At 44.1% G+C, this 27129-nt stretch overlaps 1 protein-coding gene and 1 long non-coding RNA gene across 8 annotated transcripts; both read left to right on the top strand.

Annotated features, from left to right (window-relative positions):
* The first annotated feature begins 140 nt into the window (after positions 1-140).
* On the top strand, positions 141-13197 carry LOC135388663 (chondroitin sulfate synthase 1-like). 4 transcript variants are annotated; one of them, XM_064618363.1, is made up of 7 exons: positions 141-230; positions 804-1095; positions 1182-1373; positions 3561-3805; positions 7014-7253; positions 9426-9566; positions 9688-13197. In XM_064618363.1, the coding sequence occupies exons 2-7, from the start codon at positions 813-815 to the stop codon at positions 10777-10779; spliced, it is 2193 nt and encodes a 730-aa protein (XP_064474433.1). In that variant the 5' UTR covers positions 141-230; positions 804-812; the 3' UTR covers positions 10780-13197. The 4 variants fall into 4 exon arrangements, with proteins under 4 accessions (XP_064474433.1, XP_064474432.1, XP_064474431.1 ...); XM_064618362.1 differs by lacking the exon at positions 141-230 and adding an exon at positions 463-628; XM_064618361.1 differs by lacking the exon at positions 141-230 and adding an exon at positions 463-625.
* A 10184-nt stretch (positions 13198-23381) lies between these two features.
* Positions 23382-26623, top strand: LOC135387371 (uncharacterized). 4 transcript variants are annotated; one of them, XR_010421072.1, is made up of 9 exons: positions 23382-23530; positions 23623-24437; positions 24503-24663; positions 24761-24789; positions 24995-25114; positions 25211-25310; positions 25394-25582; positions 26226-26348; positions 26465-26623. It is a non-coding gene; the product is annotated as an uncharacterized LOC135387371 (long non-coding RNA). The 4 variants fall into 4 exon arrangements; XR_010421073.1 differs by having other exon boundaries at positions 24137-24437; positions 26465-26622; XR_010421074.1 differs by having other exon boundaries at positions 24370-24437; positions 26465-26621.
* Positions 26624-27129: the final 506 nt, after the last annotated feature.

Below are 27129 nucleotides of genomic sequence, written 5' to 3' on the forward strand. Positions count from 1 at the left end.
ACACCTGTAGCAGGCAACATCCCGACTAACGCAGGAGCACCTAGAATACCGAAACTCAACCTGCTCGAGTGAAGCACAGCTGCGGGCGAGGTCACGTGCTTTCGAGACCCAATGGGAATCGCCACTTCTCTGACGTCAGATCAGTCTTGTTTGAGGGTTCGCACCTTTGCATCTTGATGAACAAAAGAAGAATAGTGCAAGTGAGCTGGTGCACTCACTAGAAGAAAGAGGTAACATTTCCTTGAGTTTGAGTAGCACACAAGACAATGAGGTGAAAAATTTTTGCAGTTACGAGTGGTTTATGAAACAATTTCTACTGAAACCACTCTTTGTACGTAAGTGGTTTAAAGTCAAGGAAACGTTACATCTTTTTACCAAGATTCTGCTGGATCTCGTATGTGGTGTTCGAAATGTCCCATGACCTTAATTTGGGACAATATGAAGAACTTTGAGGACAAGACGACACGAGTGAGAAAGAGGGAAAGCAACACTACGACCACTGGCTACATGCGCTATGTTGTCATCCTGAGCAATCCAATCCGATCCATGCGCGAATGAGTTTGGGGAAGTTTGACAAACTTTCCGAAGCTTCCGAAAGTTCTCAAACAGCCCATATACTGGACAGGTAGTAAGTGAAAGTCACATACTGGTGCTTATTAGAGCTTTCGCTCATGTTGCGAGGTTTTTAGTGGAACCAAAGTAGCCACAAGCAAAAAAAAGCCGTGCCTGCGTGTCGCCTCCCTAGCTTGACATTTGATAGATCGTGATCCTGTAGCTAAAATAGCAGTTCGTGCTGTTCGCAGGTGTATGCGATGCCCTGGCTCCTTTCTTCTGTGTGCACCTTTCTCGCCAGCGTCCTATTTGGCTTCATGGTAACAACTCAGATTCTGCTTTGGCGAAATGGTGCGCCGGAATGCAACATTTTGGTCGGGGAACCTCAGCCAGTGAGCGAGGAGCATCCAAGGCTTCTCTTTGTCGGTGTGATGACTGCTCAGAAGTATTTATCGACACGCGCGCTTGCTATCCAGAGGACATGGGGACGATCTCTGCAGGGGCGCCTGGCGTTTTTCTCCAGTGAAGATTCCCATTGGGAAGGTACGTTTACCTTTCATACACGGCCAGGGCGATTCGAGCTTTGGATGCAGGATGGTACTAATGGTGCACTTTGGCTGTTTCCGCAGGCGAAGAAGACCTGCCACTGGTTTCTCTTCAAGGAGTGGACGACTCATACCCTCCACAGAAGAAGTCATTTCTAATGCTCAAGTACATGCACGACCATCTGCTCGATCAGTACGAGTGGTTCATGCGCTCGGACGACGACGTCTATGTCCACGTCGAGCGCATGGAAAGATTTCTGCGCTCTGTTAACTCAAGTGAGTGATACACGTGCAAAGTTTCACAGAAGATGTCCGCAACCCCTCACTTGTTTGCGTGGTAGAGTGCCTGTTTACACAGCACACTTCGAATCTCGACAGTGGCACAGCAGGCCAAATGCGAAAGCTTTTTTTGTAAAAATGTCAATCGAAAAAAGGAGTCAGTCCAGATTTTTTTCCATGTGGCTCCCTTCCTGATACAGAAATCAAGCATTGTAGCCTAGATGATTTATGGGGTTTCAGCCTAAATAACAACTTTCATCTGCCTCTGAAATGTGCCTTGTCAGCACAACTGATGCTGTTTATGCTTTGCTGTTCAGAAATGCTGAATTTCTCAGCCTCATAGGGGTCTAATTAGCCAATAATAACTATTTGTACCTATTCTGAAAGTATACCGCCAGGAGAGCGAGTGTATAGGCAGCTGTAGGTGTATAGTTAGGGCCAGAAGTTTTCGGTACCCTTTTTCAGATTCAGGGAGTAAAAATCGGGGAAATACGTTTATACCCTAAATTCCTGCAAGTATCGGGTGAAATTCTTTGCACTGTGCTAGTGCATTGTGGTGCAGGGAGAAATCGGGTCTTATATTAGGAAGGAAAGGTTTTGGGAAATACTTTTTTCTCAATTCGGGGTGTAAAAATCGGGTGCTATATATTGGATGGCCAAATTCATGCAAATTCAGGTGACTGACAGCAGGATGCATTTTCCAGTCCAAAAGCTTTATTTTATGTCGGTACAGTGGCAGGATCCCTATACTATTAATATGTAGTGCGCAACCAGAAAAGGAATTCTTTCTTAAATGCATCACTTCAATGCTTCTAATACAACAGCAAAACCTTACAACACAGCTATGACATGGTAACACATGTACTCTCTCAAAATGTTTTAAAAATTCAAAGGAATGAAGATACAATTGTTAATATGATGTCATCTGTAGTTACCCTCCTTTGTTAACATACAGCATCATTGCCATCCTCAATGTCTCTGCACCCATTGACGAACGGTCAGGCCTCTGAACGTAACACAGCTGGCTGAAGGTGCGCTCAACTCCCATTAGGGATACGCAGTAAGCTCAGAGCTGCTGACCTCAGATTAGGGTACTTTGTGTTCTTCACCCAGTATTCCATGATGCCCAGGCCATCATTTGTTGGGATGTCTTCCTTTAAGTAAAGACAAAATTCTTCTTGCACAGATGCAGGGTCAGTTACAAGTGAAAAGAAGCTCTGGTATGATTCGAACTCTTGGCTAGCAGCTTGCTTCTGATGGGGGTCGAGGATCAAGGATTGCTTCCATGTTTCGTTCTGCGTGACTTGGCCCCTTTCAAGTTCTGTTAGGTTCCTCATGCATGTGGCATTCCATTTGTCAGTCAGAGCTCTGCAAAAGTCCGCTTTCAATTTACCGTGCCGTGCCGACGCCACGTGCTCTCTGATGCGATCATAAGGCTTTTTTGCTGGATCTGGCAAAATCTCCAAGCAGCAGTACTTGCAGACCAACGTGAATTCCGCAGGGCATTTCACCGGAGTCCTGAAAAGCGTCTAGGCACGCCTTCTTCTTAACCTCAAGATCTGAGTACTCCCTCGCCCAGTCGTGGGCTGTCTTCTTTGGTCTGCCCATCAGGACAGCAGGCTTTGATCCCAAGAATAGGCGTCACACAAAGGTGCACGTTGCGAAACTGAACGAAGTTCGTGTGATAAGTGTGACCGAAAGCGTCCGACACTGATGCGTGACGCATCCACAACCGGGGAGAACGCAGAAAGCCCGCCGCTTGGTGCACATGCGCAAATCAGATATTGGATTGGATTGACTTGTCGCTCGGCTCGACACGGATTGAGACTGGCCGGTTAGCTTGCGCCCTCCTCTATGTTCTGTGTTTGGTCGGTTTCTCGGGTTTTACTGACATCGTCGGGGCGCAAATATGGGGTTTAACCCGAAGTCTGATAATTGCATTCGGGGGGTACAAACAGGGAGAAATAGGGTTAAAACCGAAAACTTCTGGCCCTATGTATAGTGTATGGGTATGTACACCAATGTTGTTGACAACATTTCCTCGATTATAAGGAAAAGACATGAAGGTCTTTGTGTCTTCTTCTCATACTCAAGGAAATGTTACCTACAAGTTCATTACACTATATCACTTGCCTTTTACTTCTTTGTTCAACGTTTATTGCAACACATTTTTTAATCTCTCAGGTCGTCCACAGTACATTGGACAGGCAGGCTTGGGGAACAAGGAGGAGTTTGGACAACTGAGCTTGGAGCCAGATGAGAATTTCTGCATGGGAGGTCCAGGAGTCTTATTCAGCAGGGAAACTTTGCGTCGCCTAGCACCCCATGTGTCCTACTGCCTCAAGAACCTTTATTCTACTCATGAGGATGTGGAGGTGGGCCGCTGTGTCAGGCGGTTCGTCGGTATTCCCTGCACTTGGTCTTACGAGGTATGCACCGTGAAAGGGAAGCCATGCGAGGGAAATTGTGGAAATCATGTACCGTAAGGGTACGCGAGTAGCCATTTTAAAACCAAAGCAAATACGAAGCAAATAGTTACATTATCAAACTGAATACAGGCACAGTGAAAATGAAGTGCAAAAGAATTGCCACCAGATACTGGTGCAGGTGATTCACAAATGTAGTTGTGGTATTCGACGCTATCTTAGAGGGGCACTAAAGTATAAAACATTTCTCCTCGCGGAATGAAAGATGCCTTACCGTTACCTTGACAGCAATACAAAAGGGAACGGGAAACCACTATTTGCACTTTCCCTCTTCTCTCCTTCTCAAGGGCGTGACAGTGCAGGGTGACCTCCCATCAGTCTCCACACATAGTTTCCTGTGATGATTGAACACCCTTTCCGCACAGACTGTTGTGCCTCATAAAGGGATAGTTTGCTCCCCAACGAAACAGGAAAAAACATGCTGAACATGTGCAATAGACAATTAACAACTCCTTGTTAATCCCTTTTATTCGAAATGGACGAGTTTTAAAGGGGCGGTCGCATCCGTTCCAGTGAATTTCGAAACTATTGTGTCATTTAATTCCTCACTTTTTTTCACTGTCATTTGGCGGCATACATGACGAGAGCAGACGACAGATATTGAGGGTATGCCGGAATTCCCTCTCTGGAAAAACGAGAAAATGCCATTCTGTAACTGGCCAATAGTGGCACGCCTTTGAGAAAAGGAATGCCATGGCCGTGCGAGCATCTCGTAGAATTACAGGGCGTCTGGACGGCGCCTTTCCTCCTCTGCACGCCACCCTCTCACTCCTTTGTTTACAGAGCGACGTCATGCTGCTGGAGCTGCTGCAGCCACGGAGGCAGCGCTGATCTTTAAAATTCGTTTTGTTATTATCTAAGCACTTTTGGAATGAAAAAATTAGCCAGGTAGACTGTTGGCCAATGCCGAACACACTGGTATCGGTTTCATAGGTGAGTTTCTGGATGCGACCGTCCCTTTAAGTTTGACACAGAGTTTTAAGTATTTTCATTGGAGCATCGGCAGCGCAGCTGGGCGCCAGGGGAGGAGCGTATTACGGGGGGGGGGGGGGATGGCTCGCGTGACATTTCCTGGCGAGAAGCTGGGGATAGGAGGGGGCTTGATCACGGAGAACCGCCAAAACAGCACTTCCTCTAGACGTTCCATTTTTCTCCAGCGCACTCCTTCTCCACAGGACAGCCTACTTGCGTGGATCTTGTTGCTTTCGGATCCCTGTATCAAATGATACCGCTAGAGCAGCGGCAAACTAACGCGCGGATCTGATAAAGTTTGAAATACAGTATCGTTTGCGACAGAAATCAACTACAGTCGCCGACCGATTTTTCGGACATGCTCGATTATTCGGACTCGTTCGCGGAACGGCCGCGGGTCCCATAGAGGTGGTATATAAGAACGTCCAAAATTTCGGACGCCGTGCTGCTCCGTCGCTCGATATTTCGAACTCTGTTTGCCCAACCCGCGAATTTCTCTCATGGGGTGACGGAAAACATTGGTATCATCTGAAATTCGTATCAAAAGAAATCAACCAACTAAACTATTGAGGCAAAAAAATAGGCAGTGATGATTGTTGATTTTCATTCCTCTCGTAGCGCTTTTGCGTCTTTGTTTTTGTCCAACGGCCCAGCAGCACGTGCTGTCCGCCCGCGAGCCACGCGACAGCGCTGTAAAGCGAGCTTCACCTACAGCACGCATGCGTTAGGTGAAGCCGACTTGCGGCCTTGATGACGGCGGTGCCTCTGTCAGTGTACTTAGTGACGAAATGTCGCTTCGGGAAAGCATCGACAAATTTTTTCAGCCTACTAGGGCTTAGTAAAGTTTATTTTGAAGCGAAATTCGTTTTTTCGGACTGCTTGAATATTCTGACTCTTACGCGATCCCCGCCGAGTCCGAAAAATCGGACGGCGACTGTAGTTGATGCTTGGAGAGCAAACAATCTCTTTAAGGAGGAGAGAAGAGGGAAATCATCTATTGCGGTTTTCGTTGCGCTTAAATGCAAGCGAATGACGCAACAGATGAACCCAGATACTTTTGCATAGCTGTCACCGTAACCGCGTCTTCCATTCTACAAGGCGAAATTTTTGCACCTTAGTGCCCCTTCTAAGAAAACTAAACCATTCAGCACACTTCAAAGCGGCTTCACTATGAAAGACTTCTCAAAGTTTGGTATGTAGCGTTCCAGCAACCACATCCATTAAAAACGACATGAGTGGTTTCTTTCTGCAAGCAACATTCACCGCACATTGACTACTGCGAGACGCCGTGGGTGAATACCGGTCCACGGAAGCACTGCAGAGACGTGAAAAGCAAAGTGTCTTTTTACAGGGTTAAGGAAACGTAGTGTGCCGGCACCTCGTTGTAGTTTCATTGTGCTAAAAGCGCTACAAGGTATAGCAGATAACATGCGAGAAGCAGTGATCGCTTAGTTGCGTACCTTCTTTTGTGGTATTTTTGTGCTCACGCATGCAGATTCGGAGCTATTCGAATATGGGGTTTCATATTCCATTCGGAATTTGATTCGAATACACAGTTATTTGCTTTGGTATTTGAAAAATTCGAATATTCACACAGCGCTTTTGAACGGCAGACTTGTTGGAAAGCAGATATTGTATCCTGTGTACCTGTGCCTCCAAATGTCGCAAATGCTCATTTTAATGTAAACTCTGTGTTTATGGATAAACTCTGCGCTTATGCATTATAGCATGTACAGAATATGCTCCCTGTTGGATCAGAGAAGTAACATTTTTCGTGTTATACAATAAAGAATAAACATTTTCACCAGTGTTCAGTTTGAGCAGGAAAAACATTGATATGCACTTATATTGAAAAGCATTGACATTGATATTGCAACAAGAACATATGACTATACATGTCGTTTTGCTTTGTTTGCTTGGCACTGTGCCACCCTAGATAGGCAGGTCGAGGATTTTTCTGATCCGTGGGGGTTGTCTGGGTCTAGGCTTGGACAGCTTGCTGTGCACACTGTATTTGATCAACTGAAGTGTACGGCACCAACAGAAATCGGGGTGGGTGGGTGTTTCAGGGCACCCAGACTCACCCACCCCAACCCTACTAGATCCATGGCTGTGTGTACCCCACCATTCTCTAGCAAGATATCTGCCCCCTTTGACAATGAGATGTGCTTGTTTACAGATGCAGACAATCTTCTATCACAACTTCTTTGGTGAGGTTGCACTGAAGGGAAGGGTACGGCGCAGGGAGGTTCATCGTGCTCTCACCCTTCACCCAATCAAGGACCCCATGGAGATGTACAGGGTGCATGCATACTTTCTCGGATTTAAGGCGCAGGAACTTCGTCATCGCACTCTTCAGCTGCTGCGGGAAATGCGTGCTGCAGCAGAAGCTTACGAAGGATGCACATCACCACTAGAGGTGGGGCATGCAGTGTAGTGCACGAGTATTGTAAAAAAATTGTAGCTGACAGACAGTGAACAACAACAACTTTATTTCTGAGATGATGAATGGGGAGTTTCACCACCAGGGGTGATATTGTTGACGGTGAAAAACACAGTGGCTCCTGATGTTCTTCAGAGTAGCATTCTGTGCACGTGGCTGTGCAATCTTTGCATTTTCTGCAAACTAGGTGTGTTGCATCTCATACTCAATGCTGCTGAAACAACAAACAACGTCACTTCATGCTGTTTGCAGTCACAATGTGGTGTCACCGGTGTCGGGTGACTCGTGCTTAAGGCCCCTAGTTTTCTGCTGTGGCAAATTCAAACTCCTGCGGCACCAACTTGTAAATTCTGCGATTTTCCGCGGCAAGGAGTCACCGGCTGGTTCAAACAGGAAAAACTTCATTTTCTTGGATAATGTACAAACAAAAAATCTTTTATAAAATTGCAGGTTCAAAGCACTTGTGGCTCAGCATTACATACATAATATCTTCTGTTCTCCTTTGATGTAGTCTGTCGCCTGCAGTCATTTTATACCTGCTCAAAAATCTTTCAACATCTACAGTTTATAATAACTTTATAGGAAGGGGTTTACAAAACATGCCCTGGGAAAGTTACATCTTACAACAACTTTTTTGTTCCTGGGCTGTAGCCATTATGTAAGAGTCTCAACTTTTTAAAGGCAACCTCCCAGACGTCAAATCAAACTCCCCTCGTGCCATGCTAGACTGCACACGGGAGGGACACCACCGCTTCCTCAGGTCAAGTATGCACAACAAACTTAGGCTAATGTTATTTTAAGCTACACTAGAAGCTGTCTGTGTTGGTCCTGCAGCATGTGCAATTTTGTAAAACAGGCTTCACCTCATGCAGGGAAGCGTCAGGTGAAGCCCGCTCTCGGGAGGTGTCGTTCAGATTCGGCGAACAGTCGAATATTCGGAGACCCGAATATTGGGTATTCGATTCGCGAATTGAGTACTTCGAGTGAGTGATATTCGATTCGAATTCGAGAACTCCAGTATCCACACAACCTTGAGAATAAGGGATTCCATGCCAAACGAAGGATTCCGCAATGAATTCCAGATTCCGCGACATTTCGTTGAATCGCGGAAAACTCGGGGCCTTACTCATGCTGTCGTCTGGTGTGGCAGAAGCACTGTTGCAGCACCAGTAAAATACAAATTTTCGTTGGCTGATGATAGCTTTTAGCTGCTCCCCGTGCTGGCATGATGCCATGCAGGTCTGCTGATGTCAGCCAAGGAGATCGGGTTGGGCCAATGACTTAGCAGTGGGTGTGGGCATACCCCCCCCCCCCCCCACACACACACACACACACATCAGGGCGTGCACCAGGGATGTGCACCTTAGGGTGTAGGAAGTTTCTTACCCCCGCTCACTACTGCCAATGACAGCTTTCTCCGTATTTCTTGTAAATTTGATTGCAATGTCACGGTACATCACATAGTGAGAATATTGTGCGTCATGGTTCCCACTGGTTCTTTAAACCCCTGAATACCAAGAATTTTAAAATATCATTTTCAAGGTCTTGGAAACCTTGGAATTTTCCAACGGTCCTTGAAAACCCTTGATTTTGCATCTTTTTCTTGTTCTCATGGAACTGCTAGTGCAAATAATTTCACTTACCCAGAATCATAATTATAATTTAACTATAGTACAAAACTATAGTTTCAACCACAGGAGTTGGCACTCTTTGCAAATGGGATCACCAGCGAGAAATGAACAGAGCCCTCTCTTGTATTGAACAATTTTGTGTACTGTACTATGATCTTTATTATTCAGGAATCATCAGTCATGTTTGGGAATTGATCATTATTGTGTAGTCCCTGTGTTTTCTCCCATGCGATACCTGTCGGTTGTAAGTGTATTTTCTTTTTTTCTGTGAAATGTTGAAGCCCTGGCCGTAAACTGTGTATTACATCCTACATAAAATTATGGCTGAGCCTTGAGAGGTCCTTGACAGACCCTTGGATTTTGTTTACAAAATTTTGTGGGAGCCATGTGTGTGCTAGAAACAGGGTTTCGAGCGCTGTTAAATGTCCCATCCTTGCTCTTTTGAGAAGTCCTCTAATATGCCTTCAACACTCTTTCACCATTTCATAATCAATGCTGACCCTCATACTTCATGCAGGCGTCTGCACCCTGGTGTACAAGCATTTTGAACAGCTCGTCCGCACTCTCCGAAATGCCCTCGATGACAAAGTTCTTTCCGCATGATATTCAAGACATCCTCACATGGGATTTCTTTTCGAAAAACATTTATTCTGCCCAGGTAAGCCAAATTCTCTACTTTTGGAACACTACTGCGATACTTCACAAAGTCTCCATGTAGCAATGCTCCACTATTGTGGCTGAACCCTTAGGGGGCTTTTGATGTCCAATATGATTGACAGGTCACAAACCCGAGACGTCGATTTGAGACTCACTACGAGGTCAGTGTCAACAACGTCATCAGCGACCTCATGGAGCTGACCAACCGGTTCTCAAAACAACGTGGACGCGTCATCGAATTCAAAGACATTCTGTATGGATACGTTCGTGTTGATCCCCTCCATGGTGCTGACTACATCCTAGATCTGTTGCTAACGTACCGCAAGTACAAAGGAAGAAAGATGACCCTTCCTGTTCGTCGGCACGCATACATTCAGCAAGCGTTTTCTCAGCTTCAAATCAGGGATATCACTCCTAGTCAGGAAGATATGCAACGGCCAGTTCACATGATTCTTCCCCTATCTGGAAGGAAATCAACTTACGAAAGATTTTTGGGTGTTTTTCGCGATGTGTGCCTGCACAGTTCAGAGGACATTGTCTTGGTGGTTGTCCAGTTCCAAGACTCTGCTGACGAAGATGACTTTGATGCCAAAACGGTTGCTTTCGAGATGCTAGGTGATGAGTACGACGGCGAAAAAATTAAAGTGATTGCCGCTCCGGGAAATTTTGCTCGAGCGTCGGCACTGCAACTCGGCGCTGGACTGTTTTCCTCGCAAGACCTCCTCTTTTTCATAGACGTGGACATGGTGTTCAATGACGCTGTGCTTCGCCGTGTCAGGTGGAACACAGTACTTGGAAAAACGGTCTATTTCCCAATTGTGTTCAGCCAGTACGACCCCAATGTCAGCGGTATATCTGACATGACAATAGACAATGACTCTGGTTATTGGAGACAGTTTGGCTTCGGCATTGTGGCAATCTTCCACGCTGACTTGGAAGCCGTTGGGGGTTTGGATGTGTCGATCCAGGGGTGGGGTAAAGAAGACGTGGATCTTTACGATCGCGTTGTTCGATCAAACCTAACTGTTGTACGAGCTCCTGACCCTGGACTGATACATGTATACCACCCAGTCGATTGTAGCACAGACTTGCCTCAAGCTCAGCACGACATGTGTCTCGGCAGTAAGTGGTCCAACATTGCATCTGAACGAACACTTGCCAAGCTGATAGCTGAACAGCACTCTGATTTACTTAAACAGAACTTTAGGCGATAAAATTTTGACTTACGTTGCTCCAGGAGACGCGACAGGTTATGTCCACAGTGTGGCCCAACCTCTGCAAGTAATCAAATTAGGAACACGGTGTTAATCATGACATTTCCATCTGAGTACAAGTAATGAGGTTTCTCGAAAAGCAAACATACTCGTTCATTAGCTGTGTTATTCCAGTAAGTCTGGGGACTCTTTGACCCCAGGCACCATGCAGCTTCGAGTTTTTCAGTACCTTTTGACATCCAGCGAGCAATTACTTTTAAAAAGATGAGCGGCATTAATTTTTTCTCTGATCACTTGTACATTTGTTTAAAAATCAGTTTATGAAACATACCACAACAGTGTTCCCGTAAAGGAGCATGGAAAGTAACCTGAACAAGAGTGCACACAGTAGCGGCAATCTCTTCGAGCTCCTTCTGGCATCTTGTGATATGCGTATCATACGAGTGCCCTTATTGGCTGCAGAGAGTCATTTCCTACAGCAAGGGAGCAAAGCAATTGGTCAAATGTCCTGACCCCTTCTCAGTATCTGTCATCACTAAGTGTTTCAATTGATACAATTACTTTGCATTGAATAAGGGTTTTATACTCTGACAGCCAAGCAAATTACCGTATTTTCACGCGTATTAGCCGCACCGCAGATAAGCCGCAGGACTCGTTTTTAGATACATTTTGAAAATGTTTTTTCAGATAAGCCGCACTCGCAGATAAGCCGCGGGTAATACGACGCGACTGCTTTGTGCGCTAAACCAGTGATGCACACACACAAAAAAAATCAATAGAGACTCTCAACGCTCGTCGACGCCGTACTCCCTGCCAGCTGCCCTGTTCCCGTACTGGTCCGCGACGTCGACGACTTTTAGTTTGAAGCCGTTGTCGTAGCTGTGACTCCGCGTTCGAGCCATGCCTTACCTGTAACTGCCGTGCCCGTGTCCACCAATGCTGCTGCTCAGGTCAAATGAGAGCTGACGCTTAGCTGACCACGTCCTATCCCGATGTCAGGTGTATTGAACCCTTCCTGTGGGTCTGCCGACAAAGGAGACTGTAGGGAAGGCCATCAACCCTGTGGTCCACATTCAGGTGTAGACATGATGTATAACAAAGGAGATCAGTTCTAGTGTTCTATTAAGATCGGATTGTGCCCTTGATGCGAGTTTCTGGTGGATTGACGAGTTAGTGGGGTTCCAGGAGACGTTAATCACTGTCGCCCTATTGTTAAAGATGCGTGGGGGAATGCATTCGTAAGGTCAGTCCACTCGAATGTGGACCCGCCCCTGTTCGGTATTGTTCGTGCACTGGCAGGGCGGTCCTGTTCCGAAAAACATGAGGTACTGTCGGCCCTTTCGTTTAATCCCGGGTATGGGGAAAATACCAGGGAAAAATAGCCATCAGATAAGCCGCACCCGTGGATAAGCCGCAGAGCGTCCGCAAAATAGAAAAATCGCGCATAAGCCATGGCTAATACGCGTGAAAATACGGTATATATGTTCAAGAAACATCCCAAAGATGCACTCTTTGGGGAGGAAGTACAGCTTCGCTTTCATGATGCATTTGTGATTGCATACTGATATTGACTGCCCATGATATATACTGATGGGTGTTTTTAGCACAAAACAGCTCCTACCATGTGCCAACTGTGGGGTAAGCATTCACCACTGCTAGTCATGAAGTGCCATTCTGTGGTAACCTGCAGCACAGCCAGGGCATTTTCTCTTTGAAGGTCATGGCTATACATACCGCTAGAACTACCATGTCTTGTATGTATCTTTGGCCCGAGCAAACGTGCCACATTTTATGGCAATATGGAAGTATACTTGTATACTTCGGGAAGGGTAATGTGTGAAAGAATTCCAATGGCATAAAGGGGGAACAGGAAATGCCCAAGAGCAGAGACCGTACAAGGTGAATATCCGCCTGGGGCAGGACAGGCATGAAGCGTCCTCCGCTTTCCAGAGCCACACTAAAAACGTCTAAAAAACGTTTCAATACCTCCGAAAAAGTTTCTCTTCAGAGCTCTAAGAATCCGCTGGGTCTTGCTTTATTGCACAACTTAGCTCCTGGGTACCCAGTGTCCGGCACCACCCTGGCACCTGGAGCGGCTGCCCATCTCACCCCCTTCCCACCCCTCGGAACTGCTCTGCCCAAGAGTCACCAGATGACTAGTTTTGCACGTGGCACCCTCCCCCAGGTGGAAACAAGTATTATAGCAGTGCCAAGACCTCTTCTTATTCTGCATATTGAGCAACATTGTTAAAGTTTTGCTAGTGCTGTGCTTCCAGTTTGAACAGGGTATATTGTTCATCGTGTGTAGATTTTACTGTCTTGTGCCTGTAGATGCTAAAAGCATGCAGTTCATGTTGCAGAACCTGTTTCTATGTAATGTACACTTGTTTACACATTAAATTTCTCATTTCAAGCTATTGCAAGCTATTGCCTGCCTCAAGCCTTCACACTGCCGATATTTACTGCTGTTTTGAGCTCTATGCAATGTTATAAAATTTGGCATTGTTCATAGTTTGGATACGAATGATTCCAGTGGTTGAATAGTGTATTTTAAAGAGGTTCCATGCTTGTTTTCCTGGATTGAATCTTACAGCAGTTTTGAACCCTGTTGAATGTTATAAAACTTACCATTATTCACCACTTTGCAACCAATGTTATCATCAGTGCCTATTAAATGGGTACTACGCTCAGTTTCTTTTTCTTTTTTTTTCAGTATCTGTGATTTTTGTTGCATACTGTGCAGCACACTGGAACATTACTCATTTTCATTGCTTTGGTGCCAGCGATATGGTCACTTTCTTTTGGTTTTCATTTCTTCTTCACAAATTAAAAGTGCTAAAACCGAATATGAGAAAATGAACAGAACACACAGATAGTGCATTAACGCCAAATTTTTATTATACACGAACGACACGTTCAAAAGATCTAAGAATTTCCCTGTCCCTGCCCGAAAGACCAAGAGACAGATTACTAACGCAGCCCTCCCTTCTTTCCGAGATCAAAAAAGATACCCAAATTTCCCACTCCCCACCCTCCCGGGACATCTCCTTTATCTTGGAATAGACCTCTACCGAAGAAACGGCGACGTAATCATGACGTTGGCAGGCATAGCGAAACTGAAACAGTGCGGACGGAGAACACAGCTCTTTCGCAAAGCCGTACTCCTTCACGAAGGTCGAGGGTCGCTTCTTTGTATTAATGGTACACAAAAATGGGGTCACGTGTTTAGTCGCTTTGGTGTCTTTATTCGAGTTCCCATCCACCATGGAAAGGAAAAGGCTCCACCCAAGTGTTGGTTGCATCGTCTCGAAAGTCAATGTCGTAATCCTCTGCGGAATGTGATTTGTTATGACGACTTACTTAGTTCTCACTTAGGACACCATCGGACTTCGATCGTTATTGTAAAGGGGCTCGTTATTTTATTCCCCCCATTCCACCAAGCACTGGGGTAGAGTATCGCCTGTTGCGATGAAACTCCCCACTCTCCAAGGCCGAAAATAAAGTTGTTGTTGTTGTTCTCACTTGCTTTGTATAGAAACACCACATGCACTTCGAGAGAAAATGGTGTCTTTCAGGCTCCAGAAGATGGAAGAGTCTGGTAGCCACCTTTAGAAAGGGCTACTGAAAAGATAGGGCTGCAGGTAGAATGGAGCAGAACAAGGCCATACAACATGAGGGAACTGATGTTCTGAGGCTGGAACACATAGAACGGACAAATACATACATGACTTCCATCTTTCAAGGCCATATACAATTTATGAGGAATTGCATAAGAAACTCACAATATGAAAAGCTATATTTAAATGTGGCTTTCTTGTGACTTATTGATGTTTTAGTATAATAGTTCCAGTCTACCAAGTTGGTGGCACTGTTGTACATTCTGACATCATGTGTTTGTAAAAAGGGAGAGGTCTATTCCTGCACCAATCTGGCTTTTTCGACACGTGCCATGTTTCTATCTTACATGCTTCTTGAGTTTGCATGCAGTTAGTTTACTACTTCAGGTGCTGTGGTGCCGACAGCAGAATATTGCCTTTTAAGGTTCTATGCTCCGTTCTGTAAGTGTTCTGCTACCAGTGACCTGAGCCCAGCAAGACAATAGAACGTTGGCCATAATCTATGCTTTCCTACTAGTTAAAAAAGTGATTAGCAGTGCGCTTGAAAGAGTGTACCTGTGCCAAAGTTCTTGGACTTCATAATGCCACTGATAAGGTTCGATAGCTGCCATATCGGTGATAATAGCCCAGTGAAGCGCGATAAATAGTGCACTCATTTTCATCACCACCAAAAGCCTGGTACTAAACTCTGGTACCACTGACCTGAGCAAAGCAATTAAAACAATAGAAAGTTGGCCATAATTTATGCCTTGCTTAGTTTTAAAAGTTGTTAGCCGTCGATAGGCACTAGACTAGCTGGTTCATAATGACCGAGACCACGGTCGTGCCCGAGACAGGGGAAAAATAACAGACAATAATTTCTGTCTGGCGTCTCCGCATTGTTAGCAGTGCCTTTTAAAGAGGATCTGCGCCGCATTACTTGGACTTTATATTGCCACTGAAAACGTGGGATAGCCGTCATATCGGTGATAACAGCCCAGCGGAGCGTCTTAAATTATGCCATTACTAAACTCTGCTACCACTAACCTGAGCCCAGCAAAACAATAGAAAGCTGGCCATCATTTCTGTTTTGCTACTAGCTAAAAAAGTGGTTAGCGGCGCCTTTTAAAGAGGATCTACGCCGCATTTCTTGGACTTTATATTGCCAGAAAACGTAGGATAGCCGTCATATCGGTGATAATTAAAGCCCAGCGGAGCGTCCTAAATTATGCCATTACTAAACTCTGCTACCACTAACCTGAGCCCAGGAAAACAATAGAAAGCTGGCCATCATTTATGTTTTGCTACTAGCTAAAAAAGTGGTTAGCAGTGCCTTTTAAAGAGGATCTGCGCCGCATTACTTGGACTTTATATTGCCACTGAAAACGTGGGATAGCCGTCATATCGGTGATAATTAAAGCGCAGCGGAGCGTCCTAAATTATGCCATTACTAAACTCTGCTACCACTAACCTGAGCCCAGGAAAACAATAGAAAGCTGGCCATCATTTATGTTTTGCTACTAGCTAAAAAAGTGGTTAGCGGCGCCTTTTAAAGAGGATCTACGCCGCATTTCTTGGACTTTATATTGCCAGAAAACGTAGGATAGCCGTCATATCGGTGATAATTAAAGCCCAGCGGAGCGTCCTAAATTATGCCATTACTAAACTCTGCTACCACTAACCTGAGCCCAGGAAAACAATAGAAAGCTGGCCATCATTTATGTTTTGCTACTAGCTAAAAAAGTGGTTAGCGGCGCCTTTTAAAGAGGATCTACGCCGCATTTCTTGGACTTTATATTGCCAGAAAACGTAGGATAGCCGTCATATCGGTGATAATTAAAGCCCAGCGGAGCGTCCTAAATTATGCCATTACTAAACTCTGCTACCACTAACCTGAGCCCAGGAAAACAATAGAAAGCTGGCCATCATTTATGTTTTGCTACTAGCTAAAAAAGTGGTTAGCAGTGCCTTTTAAAGAGGATCTGCGCCGCATTACTTGGACTTTATATTGCCACTGAAAACGTGGGATAGCCGTCATATCGGTGATAATTAAAGCGCAGCGGAGCGTCCTAAATTATGCCATTACTAAACTCTGCTACCACTAACCTGAGCCCAGGAAAACAATAGAAAGCTGGCCATCATTTATGTTTTGCTACTAGCTAAAAAAGTGGTTAGCGGCGCCTTTTAAAGAGGATCTACGCCGCATTTCTTGGACTTTATATTGCCAGAAAACGTAGGATAGCCGTCATATCGGTGATAATTAAAGCCCAGCGGAGCGTCCTAAATTATGCCATTACTAAACTCTGCTACCACTAACCTGAGCCCAGGAAAACAATAGAAAGCTGGCCATCATTTATGTTTTGCTACTAGCTAAAAAAGTGGTTAGCAGTGCCTTTTAAAGAGGATCTGCGCCGCATTACTTGGACTTTATATTGCCACTGAAAACGTGGGATAGCCGTCATATCGGTGATAATTAAAGCGCAGCGGAGCGTCCTAAATTATGCCATTACTAAACTCTGCTACCACTAACCTGAGCCCAGGAAAACAATAGAAAGCTGGCCATCATTTATGTTTTGCTACTAGCTAAAAAAGTGGTTAGCGGCGCCTTTTAAAGAGGATCTACGCCGCATTTCTTGGACTTTATATTGCCAGAAAACGTAGGATAGCCGTCATATCGGTGATAATTAAAGCCCAGCGGAGCGTCCTAAATTATGCCATTACTAAACTCTGCTACCACTAACCTGAGCCCAGGAAAACAATAGAAAGCTGGCCATCATTTATGTTTTGCTACTAGCTAAAAAAGTGGTTAGCGGCGCCTTTTAAAGAGGATCTACGCCGCATTTCTTGGACTTTATATTGCCAGAAAACGTAGGATAGCCGTCATATCGGTGATAATTAAAGCCCAGCGGAGCGTCCTAAATTATGCCATTACTAAACTCTGCTACCACTAACCTGAGCCCAGGAAAACAATAGAAAGCTGGCCATCATTTATGTTTTGCTACTAGCTAAAAAAGTGGTTAGCAGTGCCTTTTAAAGAGGATCTGCGCCGCATTACTTGGACTTTATATTGCCACTGAAAACGTGGGATAGCCGTCATATCGGTGATAATTAAAGCGCAGCGGAGCGTCCTAAATTATGCCATTACTAAACTCTGCTACCACTAACCTGAGCCCAGGAAAACAATAGAAAGCTGGCCATCATTTATGTTTTGCTACTAGCTAAAAAAGTGGTTAGCGGCGCCTTTTAAAGAGGATCTACGCCGCATTTCTTGGTCTTTATATTGCCAGAAAACGTAGGATAGCCGTCATATCGGTGATAATTAAAGCCCAGCGGAGCGTCCTAAATTATGCCATTACTAAACTCTGCTACCACTAACCTGAGCCCAGGAAAACAATCGAAAGCTGGCCATCATTTATGTTTTGCTACTAGCTAAAAAAGTGGTTAGCAGCGCCTTTTAAAGAGGATCTACGCCGCATTTCTTGGACTTTATATTGCCAGAAAACGTAGGATAGCCGTCATATCGGTGATAATTAAAGCCCAGCGGAGCGTCCTAAATTATGCCATTACTAAACTCTGCTACCACTAACCTGAGCCCAGGAAAACAATAGAAAGCTGGCCATCATTTATGTTTTGCTACTAGCTAAAAAAGTGGTTAGCAGTGCCTTTTAAAGAGGATCTGCGCCGCATTACTTGGACTTTATATTGCCACTGAAAACGTGGGATAGCCGTCATATCGGTGATAATTAAAGCGCAGCGGAGCGTCCTAAATTATGCCATTACTAAACTCTGCTACCACTAACCTGAGCCCAGGAAAACAATAGAAAGCTGGCCATCATTTATGTTTTGCTACTAGCTAAAAAAGTGGTTAGCGGCGCCTTTTAAAGAGGATCTACGCCGCATTTCTTGGACTTTATATTGCCAGAAAACGTAGGATAGCCGTCATATCGGTGATAATTAAAGCCCAGCGGAGCGTCCTAAATTATGCCATTACTAAACTCTGCTACCACTAACCTGAGCCCAGGAAAACAATAGAAAGCTGGCCATCATTTATGTTTTGCTACTAGCTAAAAAAGTGGTTAGCGGCGCCTTTTAAAGAGGATCTACGCCGCATTTCTTGGACTTTATATTGCCAGAAAACGTAGGATAGCCGTCATATCGGTGATAATTAAAGCCCAGCGGAGCGTCCTAAATTATGCCATTACTAAACTCTGCTACCACTAACCTGAGCCCAGGAAAACAATAGAAAGCTGGCCATCATTTATGTTTTGCTACTAGCTAAAAAAGTGGTTAGCAGTGCCTTTTAAAGAGGATCTGCGCCGCATTACTTGGACTTTATATTGCCACTGAAAACGTGGGATAGCCGTCATATCGGTGATAATTAAAGCGCAGCGGAGCGTCCTAAATTATGCCATTACTAAACTCTGCTACCACTAACCTGAGCCCAGGAAAACAATAGAAAGCTGGCCATCATTTATGTTTTGCTACTAGCTAAAAAAGTGGTTAGCGGCGCCTTTTAAAGAGGATCTACGCCGCATTTCTTGGTCTTTATATTGCCAGAAAACGTAGGATAGCCGTCATATCGGTGATAATTAAAGCCCAGCGGAGCGTCCTAAATTATGCCATTACTAAACTCTGCTACCACTAACCTGAGCCCAGGAAAACAATCGAAAGCTGGCCATCATTTATGTTTTGCTACTAGCTAAAAAAGTGGTTAGCAGCGCCTTTTAAAGAGGATCTACGCCGCATTTCTTGGACTTTATATTGCCAGAAAACGTAGGATAGCCGTCATATCGGTGATAATTAAAGCCCAGCGGAGCGTCCTAAATTATGCCATTACTAAACTCTGCTACCACTAACCTGAGACCAGGAAAACAATAGAAAGCTGGCCATCATTTATGTTTTGCTACTAGCTAAAAAAGTGGTTAGCAGCGCCTTTTAAAGAGGATCTACGCCGCATTTCTTGGACTTTATATTGCCAGAAAACGTAGGATAGCCGTCATATCGGTGATAATTAAAGCCCAGCGGAGCGTCCTAAATTATGCCATTACTAAACTCTGCTACCACTAACCTGAGCCCAGGAAAACAATAGAAAGCTGGCCATCATTTATGTTTTGCTACTAGCTAAAAAAGTGGTTAGCAGCGCCTTTTAAAGAGGATCTACGCCGCATTTCTTGGACTTTATATTGCCAGAAAACGTAGGATAGCCGTCATATCGGTGATAATTAAAGCCCAGCGGAGCGTCCTAAATTATGCCATTACTAAACTCTGCTACCACTAACCTGAGCCCAGGAAAACAATAGAAAGCTGGCCATCATTTATGTTTTGCTACTAGCTAAAAAAGTGGTTAGCAGCGCCTTTTAAAGAGGATCTACGCCGCATTTCTTGGACTTTATATTGCCAGAAAACGTAGGATAGCCGTCATATCGGTGATAATTAAAGCCCAGCGGAGCGTCCTAAATTATGCCATTACTAAACTCTGCTACCACTAACCTGAGCCCAGGAAAACAATAGAAAGCTGGCCATCATTTATGTTTTGCTACTAGCTAAAAAAGTGGTTAGCAGCGCCTTTTAAAGAGGATCTACGCCGCATTTCTTGGACTTTATATTGCCAGAAAACGTAGGATAGCCGTCATATCGGTGATAATTAAAGCCCAGCGGAGCGTCCTAAATTATGCCATTACTAAACTCTGCTACCACTAACCTGAGCCCAGGAAAACAATAGAAAGCTGGCCATCATTTATGTTTTGCTAATAGCTAAAAAAGTGGTTAGCAGCGCCTTTTAAAGAGGATCTACGCCGCATTTCTTGGACTTTATATTGCCAGAAAACGTAGGATAGCCGTCATATCGGTGATAATTAAAGCCCAGCGGAAAGTCCTAAATTATGCCATTACTAAACTCTGCTACCACTAACCTGAGCCCAGGAAAACAATAGAAAGCTGGCCATCATTTATGCTTTGCTACTAGCTAAAAAAGTGGTTAGCAGCGCCTTTTAAAGAGGATCTACGCCGCATTTCTTGGACTTTATATTGCCAGAAAACGTAGGATAGCCGTCATATCGGTGATAATTAAAGCCCAGCGGAGCGTCCTAAATTATGCCATTACTAAACTCTGCTACCACTAACCTGAGCCCAGGAAAACAATAGAAAGCTGGCCATCATTTATGTTTTGCTACTAGCTAAAAAAGTGGTTAGCAGCGCCTTTTAAAGAGGATCTACGCCGCATTTCTTGGACTTTATATTGCCAGAAAACGTAGGATAGCCGTCATATCGGTGATAATTAAAGCCCAGCGGAGCGTCCTAAATTATGCCATTACTAAACTCTGCTACCACTAACCTGAGCCCAGGAAAACAATAGAAAGCTGGCCATCATTTATGTTTTGCTACTAGCTAAAAAAGTGGTTAGCAGCGCCTTTTAAAGAGGATCTACGCCGCATTTCTTGGACTTTATATTGCCAGAAAACGTAGGATAGCCGTCATATCGGTGATAATTAAAGTCCAGCGGAGCGTCCTAAATTATGCCATTACTAAACTCTGCTACCACTAACCTGAGCCCAGGAAAACAATAGAAACCTGGCCATCATTTGTGTTTTGCTACTAGCTAAAAAAGTGGTTAGCAGCGCCTTTTAAAGAGGATCTACGCCGCATTTCTTGGACTTTATATTGCCAGAAAACGTAGGATAGCCGTCATATCGGTGATAATTAAAGCCCAGCGGAGCGTCCTAAATTATGCCATTACTAAACTCTGCTACCACTAACCTGAGCCCAGCAAAACAATAGAAAGCTGGCCATCATTTATGTTTTGCTACTAGCTAAAAAAGTGGTTAGCAGTGCCTTTTAAAGAGGATCTACGCCGCATTTCTTGGACTTTATATTGCCAGAAAACGTGGGATAGCCGTCATATCGGTGATAATTAAAGCCCAGCGGAGCGTTCTAAATTATGCCATTACTAAACTCTGCTACCACTAACCTGAGCCCAGGAAAACAATAGAAAGCTGGCCATCATTTATGTTTTGCTACTAGCTAAAAAAGTGGTTAGCAGCGCCTTTTAAAGAGGATCTACGCCGCATTTCTTGGACTTTATATTGCCAGAAAACGTAGGATAGCCGTCATATCGGTGATAATTAAAGCCCAGCGGAGCGTCCTAAATTATGCCATTACTAAACTCTGCTACCACTAACCTGAGCCCAGGAAAACAATAGAAAGCTGGCCATCATTTATGTTTTGCTACTAGCTAAAAAAGTGGTTAGCAGCGCCTTTTAAAGAGGATCTACGCCGCATTTCTTGGACTTTATATTGCCAGAAAACGTAGGATAGCCGTCATATCGGTGATAATTAAAGCCCAGCGGAAAGTCCTAAATTATGCCATTACTAAACTCTGCTACCACTAACCTGAGCCCAGGAAAACAATAGAAAGCTGGCCATCATTTATGTTTTGCTACTAGCTAAAAAAGTGGTTAGCAGCGCCTTTTAAAGAGGATCTACGCCGCATTTCTTGGACTTTATATTGCCAGAAAACGTAGGATAGCCGTCATATCGGTGATAATTAAAGCCCAGCGGAGCGTCCTAAATTATGCCATTACTAAACTCTGCTACCACTAACCTGAGCCCAGGAAAACAATAGAAAGCTGGCCATCATTTATGTTTTGCTACTAGCTAAAAAAGTGGTTAGCAGCGCCTTTTAAAGAGGATCTACGCCGCATTTCTTGGACTTTATATTGCCAGAAAACGTAGGATAGCCGTCATATCGGTGATAATTAAAGCCCAGCGGAGCGTCCTAAATTATGCCATTACTAAACTCTGCTACCACTAACCTGAGCCCAGGAAAACAATAGAAAGCTGGCCATCATTTATGTTTTGCTACTAGCTAAAAAAGTGGTTAGCAGCGCCTTTTAAAGAGGATCTACGCCGCATTTCTTGGACTTTATATTGCCAGAAAACGTAGGATAGCCGTCATATCGGTGATAATTAAAGTCCAGCGGAGCGTCCTAAATTATGCCATTACTAAACTCTGCTACCACTAACCTGAGCCCAGGAAAACAATAGAAACCTGGCCATCATTTGTGTTTTGCTACTAGCTAAAAAAGTGGTTAGCAGCGCCTTTTAAAGAGGATCTACGCCGCATTTCTTGGACTTTATATTGCCAGAAAACGTAGGATAGCCGTCATATCGGTGATAATTAAAGCCCAGCGGAGCGTCCTAAATTATGCCATTACTAAACTCTGCTACCACTAACCTGAGCCCAGCAAAACAATAGAAAGCTGGCCATCATTTATGTTTTGCTACTAGCTAAAAAAGTGGTTAGCAGTGCCTTTTAAAGAGGATCTACGCCGCATTTCTTGGACTTTATATTGCCAGAAAACGTGGGATAGCCGTCATATCGGTGATAATTAAAGCCCAGCGGAGCGTTCTAAATTATGCCATTACTAAACTCTGCTACCACTAACCTGAGCCCAGCAAAACAATAGAAAGCTGGCCATCATTTATGTTTTGCTACTAGCTAAAAAAGGTGGTTAGCAGCGCCTTTTAAAGAGGAGCTACGCCGCATTTCTTGGACTTTATATTGCCAGAAAACGTGGATTAGCCGTCATATCGGTGATAATTAAAGCCCAGCGGAGCGTCCTAAATTATGCCATTACTAAACTCTGCTACCACTAACCTCACTGTTAAAAAAGACCGTAAATTTACGGAACGGCGCCCACGGAACCAGAGCTTCTCTTTTTCATTGCTGCTCCAATTCCGTAGCAGCACATGAACCGTTGCTATCCCGTCGTCTTTTCCAGGAATGAGTAGAGCAATATCGCTGAAAATGAAATATTTTGTTCAGACCACGTCACGATTATACTAGCAGAAATATGGAAGACGATATATGTCTTCAGCGAAGCACATATTTACAGTTTTTAAACGATTCGACAATGATATCGCGATTTTCGGGCGTAACTTTTTGCTCGGATGAATGTGGCAAGCTCAAGGACGCCGGCGTCTCGCCGCCAGCGAGTGCGCAGCGCGGAGCAATACAGCATTGTCACCTGAGCCGCTAACTGGAAGCCCGCGAAATTCTTTCCTCGTAGACGCATGAGACGCTCCGTGAAGTTTTAAGTGTTTAGAAGTGCATCTAGTGTTTGGTCTTTGGCCGACTGTACCCCCGCAAAGCAAAGGTGAGTTGAAACTCTCTTTCGTTGTTCCACTACTATGCCAAGTCAAATAAGCACCACTTGTATGCATGGTTGAAAAAATTGTTTCGTTGCAGACGCGTTTCAGCAACGGTGTGCAACAGCAGGAGAGCAGTGTCTGTGTGTATCACTGTGTGTGGATCATGAGTAGAAACGTAAAGAGTTGCCTAACCTTCAGTTATTCAGGGGGAGGCTACTGAAATAATTTGTGTTTTGCTGTGATCTCGCACTAAAAATTGATAAATGTTGTGACTCTATTTTCCCCCTTGGAGCTGAAGTAAACAGAATTCCTCTGTTGTGGAAGGTTCACCTGAAGGTGTCCCAATCTCCAAAGTGGATATCATTCCGATATGGCCTGTTCTACTTTCCATTGAAGTCTGTTGCATTTGCACTATAGGAAGGCCTCCTGTCTGCAAAATTGCAATCCTCTACAGTTTACAATTTATCAAAGAGGTCACATTTCACAGTCTTTCCAGACAAATGTACCTTTACTAGTAAAAGCGGCGTCAAAATTTTCAACAGTAACAGTTTCCTGCTCGCACAGCTGAAGGCTGTACATAAATGGATCCCTTTTTTGCACTCTCTTGGTAGGTGATATACGGGTGCACTTTGTTCCTGCAGAAATTTTCATCTCGTCGAGCTCTTTTCGACCATCTGCTATCACATGAAGATTTTGCAAGTGGTGTTCCTTGCACCATAGAGGGACGTAATGCTGCTTCTAAGAACTATAGAACCAATTCCTCCAGGTGTCATCCTGACGAAATGCCAACACATTCAACACAAAAAGTATTGTCTCAAAAGTTTTTCTCTCTGACTTCTTGCAGCCAGCAGTGTGGACAGTGAGGAAGCACATATTGCACGCTGAAAACATCACCTCATTGCATCGTGCACTGTGAGTTGACAGTCCCTTCTTGTGTGCTTCGACAGTCACTATTCATGGGACTCAACATACAACAGGACACTATCTTGTGGTCTCCAGAGACGAGTACAACCTGTGCTATGGGAAACTGGTACACATCTTTGTGGAAACTGGCCCGGAGGTGATGCCAATTTTTCTTTTTCGCATAACGCCATCAACCTTCCTACTAGACCTCATGCTATACCATCTTGAATCTCAGGTACAAGTGAATATTGTTGTGTGCGACCCTCATAATTAATGGACAGTCATCCATATTCAGCTTATGAAGTAATAAACTCTATTGTTGTCTCCCCCAGAATATCACTGCTCAACCATGATTATGGAGGTATATATAGTCTGTTTAACCAAATTTTTGCCAAATATATACAATACTTCTGGTTTCGCTTACTAGCTTCTAGTTTTCTGACACAGAAAGTTCTATATGAGAGGTACATATATTTCCCTATGCGTGCTACAGTGATTGCTATATATGTGTGTGGTTTTCAAAGCTTGCTCAATGCTGCTGCCTTTTCTCTTTCTTTTTTTACTAGACGTTTCTGAAGATCAGGAGTAGAGATCACAAAACGAAAAACTTGGTGTCAGTAACATGTCTTGAGGAGCTAATCAGAGTTGCTGTGGGTCATCGAATTTGTCAGGAAGGCGACATACAGGTATGCCACTTTTGTTATAACGTTGATAATGCTCGTATGAGCTTCAATTGCATTGTTGTTCTAAAAATCTTTGTAACACCAGTTATTTGTTTCTAGGTGTATTTAGTGGATGAGTTATCACTTCGCTGTATGGTTGCTGGTGCTGAGAAATGCCTCGATGACATTTTCATTGTTAAAAATGGACTATAGAAACAAGGTATAGTGCATACATCTCCAGATGCCACTTTGCCCTCTTGCTTGGACTTTAAGTGCCATTTTTTGTTTTGCTTTCCTGTTTAGATCGGTCAACATGTGTGAGTGCACCTTCACCAATCCCACAAATGCCTCTGCTCTCACGAATTTATTACCCTTGGGAGAGCCTCAGCAAGACAGTACTTGATGCATTGGAAGCAGACAATGTTCTGCTTCCCTCTCAACGACAGGAAGTGGCACACATGGCAGCGTCATGGCCCTGCATATCAATTGAAGGTGGGAGGCACTCCTGATATTTATTCACAGGTATATTTGCTGTGTGCCTGGCTTACCTGGATTGGGTACGGCAGATATAAAAAAAAAATGTTGTGACATGCATTGAAATGTTGTAGGAGAGCATATCACATACTGGTAAAATATAGCATTTTGCAACTCACGTGATGTAGTAGAGTAACAAAAAACTGGTTTGGAAGTTTAGATATTGCTCTAGCTTAGATTATCTGCGGGCCTGTCTCGCAAGAACCCTCCTTATATTATACTACATATTTACTCGGCTGGTACGATACATACTGCAGTAAATACAGCAGGCGATGTAACACATACGTATAGCAGAGGCCATATCAACTGCTAACCTTTCTGAGACATTCATATGCTTCACATATGGTGGTGTCTCTGCCATGCTGAACTATGCTGATAAGCATGTTTCACGAATGAAAAAAAAAATCCTATCTATGTGCTCAGAAATTTGTTGTGCCACTTGCAGTGGTGGACGTGTAGTGTTCTTCATAAACTTATTTGGAATTGTTGGTAGAGAAATGGAGTGTTTGTCCTGACCATTACACCATGTGAAACTAAGAATATTTCATGCAATTATTTTGAATACTCATAAGGAAATTTTATTAATTGGTTGTGATTTTAGGCACCTGGTTGGTATCACTGAGAACGAAGGGAGCCAGCAGGCATAAAAAAATCAAGACGGCTACATACATAAATGTGTGAGGCAGTGAGGGCAGCAGATGAATATAGCAAGAAGTGGGAACATGTAAGTTGTAAATGCTTCCTACGAGCATATTACATTTCTTTATTCATCAAATAATTTAATTTGTTGTGCAAGTATTATTACTAAGGAGGCTCAGTAATACTTTCTTTTCTTTTCAGCTCATGTGATACATAGCGGTCAAATGTTCCGCCACCAAAGTCATGCACAAGTTACTTGTAGTCTTTCCAGTAATTTCCAAAATAAAGGGTTATTATTGAAAAGCTATCCTCTCTGGACACACAAAACATGAGAATTGAACAATTAACAATGAAACAAAATCTCTGGACATCTCGCATTGATTATAAGGACTGTAAAGGAAAACAACAGGAAAGCAGCTAGCATCATGGCTGACAGCATTTATCCCTGTTTTAAAGCGGAATCATCGTTTCGTTACTGGACAGCGCCCCGTCATTATAATTAGTGAATTGCTGCCGTAATGAAGAGGCACATCACGAGTACAGTTTCCTATACTTACTGATATATAGCAGTACCTTGTCCAAACGGCACTTCGGTGATGATGTACTATTTACTGAGTGGTAGCCGTTGGCAGTTCACAACAGACTCAACACCGTTTCTCTCAGTTACGGGTGCATTCCTGTACATTCGCCGTCTACCATCAGAGCCGTAACGGAAGACTACGGGCACTTGGCTGGCATCAACGGATAGCAGCATTCGTTCCCGTTTTGAAACGGAATATTTTCTTGCAGTGCTGAGCCCAGCAAAACAATAGAAAGCTGGCCATCATTTATGTTTTGCTACTAGCTAAAAAAGTGGTTAGCAGTGC

The sequence above is a fragment of the Ornithodoros turicata genome, chromosome 3, assembly GCF_037126465.1.
Source record: "Ornithodoros turicata isolate Travis chromosome 3, ASM3712646v1, whole genome shotgun sequence".
NCBI classification, from domain to species: domain Eukaryota; kingdom Metazoa; phylum Arthropoda; class Arachnida; order Ixodida; family Argasidae; genus Ornithodoros; species Ornithodoros turicata.